The following is a 7,358-nucleotide window of genomic DNA, read 5'->3' on the forward strand; positions in this document are numbered from 1 at the left end:
GTTCAGGCAGAAGGTGACCCTTGACCTCAGACGTGTTCTGGTGTGGGTTCGGCTCATGTACGGGGACCCGCAGGTGCTGGTGGCCGAGAGCGGGTGGTTCTCTGACGCTTCTGTCGGAGTCGAGGACACGCTGGTCATTTATAGGATGAAGACGTTCATCATTCAAGTCATGCAAGGTTTGTGTGTGTGTGTGTGTGTGTGTTTTAAACCCTGTTCACACCTGGTATTGACATGCATCTCATGTGAAATTGTAAAATTTAATCTGGGATATGCAAAAAAAACTATTTATTTCATTCATTCTAAATGCATAAAACACATATTTATTTATTTTTAAATAATTATTTATTTATAATAAATAAACTGCATTCACTTATTTATATTAAGTATATATTTATTTTTTTAAATGTTTTTTACATTCCCTTTTTTAATGAAATATTTAATTATAAAAAATATATAAATGCATACATTTTATTTATACAATATAAACCATTTATATATATATTATTAATTTTTTAATAATATATACATACATAAACAGTATTTTAGTTATAATTAAATGTATTTATTTATAATAAATAAATAAAACGTATTTAATTATTTAATAAATGCATAAATAAAAAGTGTATATATATATATATATTTTGTATATAGTTATAAATTATTGTATTTCTATATATGTTTATTTTATTTTTTTTGTAAATTTTATTTATTATCGATTTTTTTATACACAGGTGCACATAATACAAACAAAGAGAAAGGCAGTGAATCAGATAATTAAGGCACAAAAAACAACAAAACAAAAACAAACAAAAAAACAAGTGTAACAAGTGTTTCTATTCTTTCTATAGAAAGAAACAAGTGTAAATATACGTGTCAGTACAATGAATAGATATCACAAAAAGTCCACTCACACAAATTGAGTCAAGGAGGCCTGAGCCGCAGGGGAGTGCCGGTCTCAGTAAAGATAACTACCCAAAGTTTAAAAAATAAAATAAAAAGTGCAATGATAAATATGTTTATTTTACATGAATATCTATTTTTACATTATTAACAAATACATAGATTGCCTTTACATTTATGCATTTTGGTAGATGCTTTTATCCAAAGCGACTTACATTGGATTTCAAGTTACACATTTAAGTTCTTTATTTCTTCATTTATTTTTTATAAATTGTATTCGTAGTATATAAAAGAAATATTTCAGGGCACTTTTTCTAGATGACAAATTGTTAAATTGACAAAATGTTGTCTCAGTGTTGTATGATGCCTAGAGCATTTTGAAAGATGGGGTGAAATTTAAATCTGCTAAATTAACAAATGGATCACAATACATCTCCATAACACACCGGGTAATGATTAAAACATAGATACATTTATCTAATCTTTATCTTTAATACTCAGCACTGTAAGATTGTGGCAATAAAAAAAAATGCTGAATATGACATGCTTATATATTCCAAGGACTAAGTTAAGCCATAAAGGGGATTGTGCATTCTGACTCTGTACATGTTTTTAAAGTACAACTTAAGACACATTTGTTTGCCATGGTCTATTCTTCCTATTCTAGTCAAGTCTCCTTCATTTATTTATACAGCGCTTTTAACAATATGGACTGTTTCAAAGCAGCTTTACAGTGATAATAGGACATTAAAGTAACATAGATTCTATTACTAATGTACTATTTTGTCTATTTTACTGAGATGATGTAAAGCAATATTGGTCAACATGTGTTGTTTTAATAATAAAAGTGACTTTGACATTGACTTACACTGTCGTTTAAAAGTTTGGGGTCGGTAAGATTTTTAATGTTTTTAAAAGAAGTCTCTTCTGCTCACCAAGGCTGCATTTATTTGATTAAAAATACAAAACAAACTCAGTAATATTGTGAAATATTATTTCAATGTAAATCAGCCGTTTTCTATGTGAATATATAATAAAGTGTAATTTATTCCTGTGATCAAAGCTGAATTTTCAGCATCATTACTCCAGTCTTCAGTGTCACATGATCCTTCAGAAATCACTATAATATGATGATTTGATGCTCAAGAAACATTTATGATTATTATCAATGTTGAAAACAGTTATTTACATTTTTATTTCAGGATTCTTTGATGAATGGAAAGTTTAAAAAAACAGCATTTATCTGAAATAGAATATTTTGTAACATTAAACACTACCGTTTAAAACTTTGGGGTCGGTAAGAATTTTTATTTAATTTTTTGGGGGAAATAAATAAATACTTTTATTCATCAAGGAGGAATTAAATTGATCCAAAAGTGACAGTAAAGACATGTATAATGTTAAAAGAGATTCTATTTCAAATTAATGCTGTTGTTTTTAACTTCAAAGAATCCTAAAATAAATGGTACACAACTTTTCAACACTGATAATAATCATAAATGTTTCTTGAGCAGCAAATCATCATATTATAGTGATTTCCTGAAGGATCATGTGACACTGAAGACTGGAGTAATGATGCTGAAAATTCAGCTTTGATCACAGGAATAAATTACACTTTATTATATATTCACATGGAAAACAGCTGATTTTTTTTTGTACAATATTTCTGGGTTTGTTTTGTATTTTTAATCAAACAAATGCAGCCTTGTTGAGCATAAGAACTTCTTTTAAAAACATTAAAAATCTCACCGACTCCAAAAGTTTGAAGGCAGTGTGTATGAGATCTGAAAGGCGATGTGTGTGCATGTTCCCTCAGCCGTGTCCGTGGACGGAGTGAGTGTGTTTGGATACACAGCCTGGAGTCTGGTGGACGGTTTCGAGTGGAATCACGGATACAGCAGGAGGAGGGGATTATTCTACATCGACTTCAGTCAGCCGGAGCGCCACAGGATCCCAAAGACCAGCGCACGCTTCTACAGACGACTGATCCGGGACGACGGGTTCCCGGCCAACGACACGCAACTCATCGAGGGCCGATTCCCCTGCGACTTCCAGTTCGGTGTGTCCGATTCAATATTACAGGTGATTTTGCATTGATTTCAAATTTTGAAAACTCTTTACTTTGTCAAAATGTCCGTCTTGGCGAGTATTTACTTAATGAATAATAAATGTTATTAACATTTGGGAAAGAAATTGGATGCGTATCATTTTATTAGATCCATGCATTCGGTCTTAAAGCCTAAAAACCTTAAAACCTGCTGCTGTCTGTCATTAATGTTCAGCAAAAGACAAAGACAACATCACTCTCTGCTCTTGACTGAATAACTTAGTCATTTCTATTAAAAAATTTAATATATTTAAATAGCTTTTTCAAATTTGATGCAGTTTTGTAAATACTGATATATAAAAAAAATAATATACAAAATACAGATTTTCATGTTTTTTTCTATACCATGTAAAAAATGTACAGTAACCAGTTACCTCAATTGTTTCCATACACACAAAAGATAACATATTTAACTTTTTATGACAGATGTTGCAATTTCAATGTGTTAATCATCTCAGCTTAAGTCTAAAAATATTTTTTTGCAAATGAAAATGTGAAAGTGATCATTTCTGTTTCCATAGAAACTAGACTGTTTGTGTTCATAAAATTTCATTTTTTTCATTGTTGCGGTAAGGACTCAAAAGTGTGGGATAGGGATGTGGGATATAAAAAAAACAGAAATTATCAGTAAATAATACAAAGAATTTTAAGATACTGTAAATGAATCTGTATATTAAACAATTCCATTTGAAATAATGTCAAATTGTAATTAAATTAGCTTATTTTATGTATCTCAACATTGACAAAAATGGCGTTTTGAGCTATAAATGCTTCATAATATTATATTTAATCACATTAATCAGTAATTATATTTTGTGTCAAGGTGTGTAATGGCACTGTGAATATATTTATGATCAAATCAAACGACAAATTTTTACATAAATCTAAAATTTCACTGCTGGGACTTAAAAGTGCCCGTAGTTGCAGAAAAACCCGAAGATATTCAGTGTTTTAAAGTTTACCTCAGGGTTCAATTACTATTTTGTCAACAGATTGTTTAATGCAATAGCCTACAGTGTTTTAAATGGCGCGTATAGATGATTTCTATAGGCTTGTTCCAGTCTGGATATTCCCAATCTCAAAATTGGGAAGAACGTGTTATAAGATCGTGATATGATATTTTGGGGAGATCGCGCACCCCTACTTGCACTATTTACCTTTACATTTATGCATTTGCCAGACGCTTTTATCAAAACAGTTTACATTGCAGTTCAATGTACACATTTACGTTCTTATCAGTTCTTGCTTTCCCTGGGAATCGAACCCATGACCTTGCCGTTGCAGCCGCCAACTCTCTACTGTTAACAACAGAGCCTAGTGTTTTATTTTTTGATATAATAACACCCAACACATTGTATGAAAACATGTAATCTGAACAAAAGGATGGAAAATGTTTTTACTCCAATTCGTTATTGAAATATAATAATTTACACAGTTGCTGTCATTTTCATGAAGATATTTTAAACTACATTAAATAACCAAGATATCATTAACAGGTTAAGTAAAATATAGCCTAATATATAGGCTAATACAGTGCATTTATTTAGCGCAAGAGTTCATTTGGATGACTAGCCTGCTGAGCAGTGCTGAGGTAAATATAATGCTATGACAAACTCAGCTGTTTTATTGACGTCTTTCCGCTGCTGAAACACTGATTGAGCGATTACATGAGTTGCCTTTCAGTAAGTATACTGTATTTTTCAACATACCTTCAGGTGTCCATTCATGTTTATTCTGTAAAGAGATGATCGCGTTTACTCGCGCTCCGCGATGCCGCTTAAATGAGGAGCTAGTACAGCGATCCCACGCCACATCAAAGAGCGCCAAAACGGCATTTATTGTTTGAATTTCCTGATCAAATAGACAGAATTTGAAAGATTACACCTTGCTTATTATCGAAAGTAACAAAACACGGAGCTTTCTATGGTGTTAATGGTGGTTAGTCTACAAAACTGAATTCGTTGTGTACACCAGTGTTGCCAGATCTCGCGAGACAAAAAAGCAACCAGGCCCGTGAAAACAAGCCCAAAACAAGCGACTTTTTCTCATAGACAGTAAAACAGCTTTTTCTACGGAGCCCCCCTAGGTTCCGGGAAGAGAAAAATAAATAAACTGTGTGAACGGTTTTACAATCCGTGGTGACAGATAGTTTTAAACTGTGGGTACAGATTGTCAATTTACATCCATGTGAACAGATTGGTAAACTGTGCCCAGTTTTGTAAAACTGAGCACACGGTAGTTTATTTTTCTTCTGTAATGAAGCTTGGCTGTCCATCTAGTGAAAAATGTTGGTACTGCGTCCAAATAAAATCTTACTGAAAGCTCATTTTTTGAGATATCAACCTAAAATTTGGAACGCAACTTCTTCAGATTTTTGGCTTTCATTTTCTGGCAGTTTTAGAGTAAAATATATTTTGTAATATACATATTTTATATAAAATATAAATAATTATATTTTTACATTGTTCATTTTCATAAACTCAAACTTGTATAACTTTTTTTCTGTTTCACTTTCATAATTTCATAATACTTCACTTCAACATTAATCTGGCAAATGTCTTCTTTAAAACAAGACCAACCATAGGTCTATATTCCAAAGCATTCTTGAATTACAATCATTAAGTTTGAATAGGGATTTTCATGTCTATGCGAAAAAAGGGGGAATGACAGTTAAAGGGTTAAACAATATTAAACTATAATATCTATATCTATAATATCTAAAATATAATTTAGATACAAAAACTCTCCTACAGTCCAGTCACCATCAGTCGCGACGGTCGCGACTCGCACGTATTTTCATTTAAACGTCACTCACTGACGTTTTCCTAACCAGAAAAAAAACCGATTGCCCTGCTCTGCCTCTGATTGGCTAGTACTCATTGCCATCTGGGTCAGAGCCAATTAGAAGCAGGATGTGGGTGGGAAAAAACTCTGTGTATAGGGAAAGGGGAGAGACAGAGGGAACAGGCAAGACAAACTCCTACGTTTAAATAACATATAGAAAATATCTGCTTGACAACGAGCTGAGAACAAGCCCAAATAAGCAACCTACACTTTAGAAACAAGCCCAAAAAAAACGCGACCCGCGACTACCAATATTTGTAAGCGACTTTACAGAAAAACAAGCCCAAAGTCGCTTATAATAAGCGGACTTGGCAACACTGGTGTACACATAAGACATGAGGTCCGCTGGGCCAGGGTAACAGGGGGCGGGGGGGGGCGTGTTCGGTACGCCATGAGAGTATCGCGATTCGTATCGTGGTTCTGTATCGCGGTTTTTCGGTTCTGTTTGAATATCGTTACACCCCTAGTGTATACTATTATTGTGTATACAATGTATACTATTTGTGAACGTTTGATATTAACGTGTTCTCCCAGGTTCATCTGCACCCGTTCTCGCCCCAGTTCACGGACCCGCACCTGTACCGCTGGAACTACTCCGGCGACGGCGCTCTCAAACCCGTGACGGGGGTCGAGCTTCACAACCGGGCCGCCCAGTGCACTGACTTCCTCTTCATCCAGCGCCACCTGTTCCTCCTTGGGGTCACGGGGTCGTCCCACTACCGGTTCGCCCTGGACTGGACCCAGCTCATGCCCAGCACCGACCCGTCGTCTGTGGACGTGGAGAAGCTTCGGTTCTACAGGTGTGTGTTGAGCGAGCTCATCCGTGGAGGAATCCAGCCGGTCGTGACCCTGTATCATCCCAGCTACCGGTCGCATTCGCTGGGAATGCCTGAACTGCTACATGCTAACGGCGGATGGAGGAACCACAGCGCTGTCGAGGCCTTCGTTAACTACGCTACGTTCTGTTACCAGGAATTCGGCGGGCTTGTACAGACGTGGATCACTATTAATGAGCCGAACCGGTTAATGGAAGCGTACGACGGGACGGCGGAGGACAGGCGGATGGTAGCGCGTCACTTGCTCCTAGCACACGCTAAAGCATGGCGCATTTATGACACGCGGTTTCGCCGCCAGCAGGGGGCGATGGTTAGTTTCGCGCTTCATGCTGATTGGGTAGAACCGGCCAATCCGTTCGTAGAATCGCATGAAGCTGCACGGCAGGATTTTTTGTCGTTCGAACTGGGCCGTTTTCTCGACCCCATGTTTGAGGGGCATGGCGACGCTGTGATTGGCTTCACTTACGACGAGAGGGAGGAGCTTAAAGGGGCGCTGGATTTCGTGGCTCTGAATCACTTCACGACACATCTGGTGTCACCGTTGCACAAACCTTCACCACGAAACCCAAACCCACCCAAACCGGCGAACCAGGACCACGGATACTCGCTGACGAACGACGTCACCTGGCCGGCGTCACACCTGGGACTGGCGCTCGTGCCCTGGGGTCTCC

At 36.4% G+C, this 7,358-nt stretch overlaps 1 protein-coding gene across 1 annotated transcript in view; it reads left to right on the forward strand.

The window, feature by feature from the left end:
- The window catches only part of klb (klotho beta), a gene marked incomplete at its 3' end in the record, with an annotated part of 23,539 nt that extends 16,187 nt beyond the window's left edge, over positions 1 to 7,352 (forward strand). Inside the window, exons 2-4 of the mRNA XM_077200158.1 lie at positions 1 to 176; positions 2,717 to 2,982; positions 6,386 to 7,352. The exon at positions 1 to 176 is cut by the window's left edge and continues 338 nt beyond it. Coding sequence (XP_077056273.1) covers positions 1 to 176; positions 2,717 to 2,982; positions 6,386 to 7,352 — 1,409 coding nt within the window. The remainder of the gene's footprint in view (positions 177 to 2,716; positions 2,983 to 6,385) is intronic.
- Positions 7,353 to 7,358: the final 6 nt, after the last annotated feature.

This window comes from Siphateles boraxobius, unplaced genomic scaffold, assembly GCF_051911475.1.
Source record: "Siphateles boraxobius isolate OS27281-9 unplaced genomic scaffold, OSU_SipBor_1 434, whole genome shotgun sequence".
Lineage (NCBI taxonomy): Eukaryota > Metazoa > Chordata > Actinopteri > Cypriniformes > Leuciscidae > Siphateles > Siphateles boraxobius.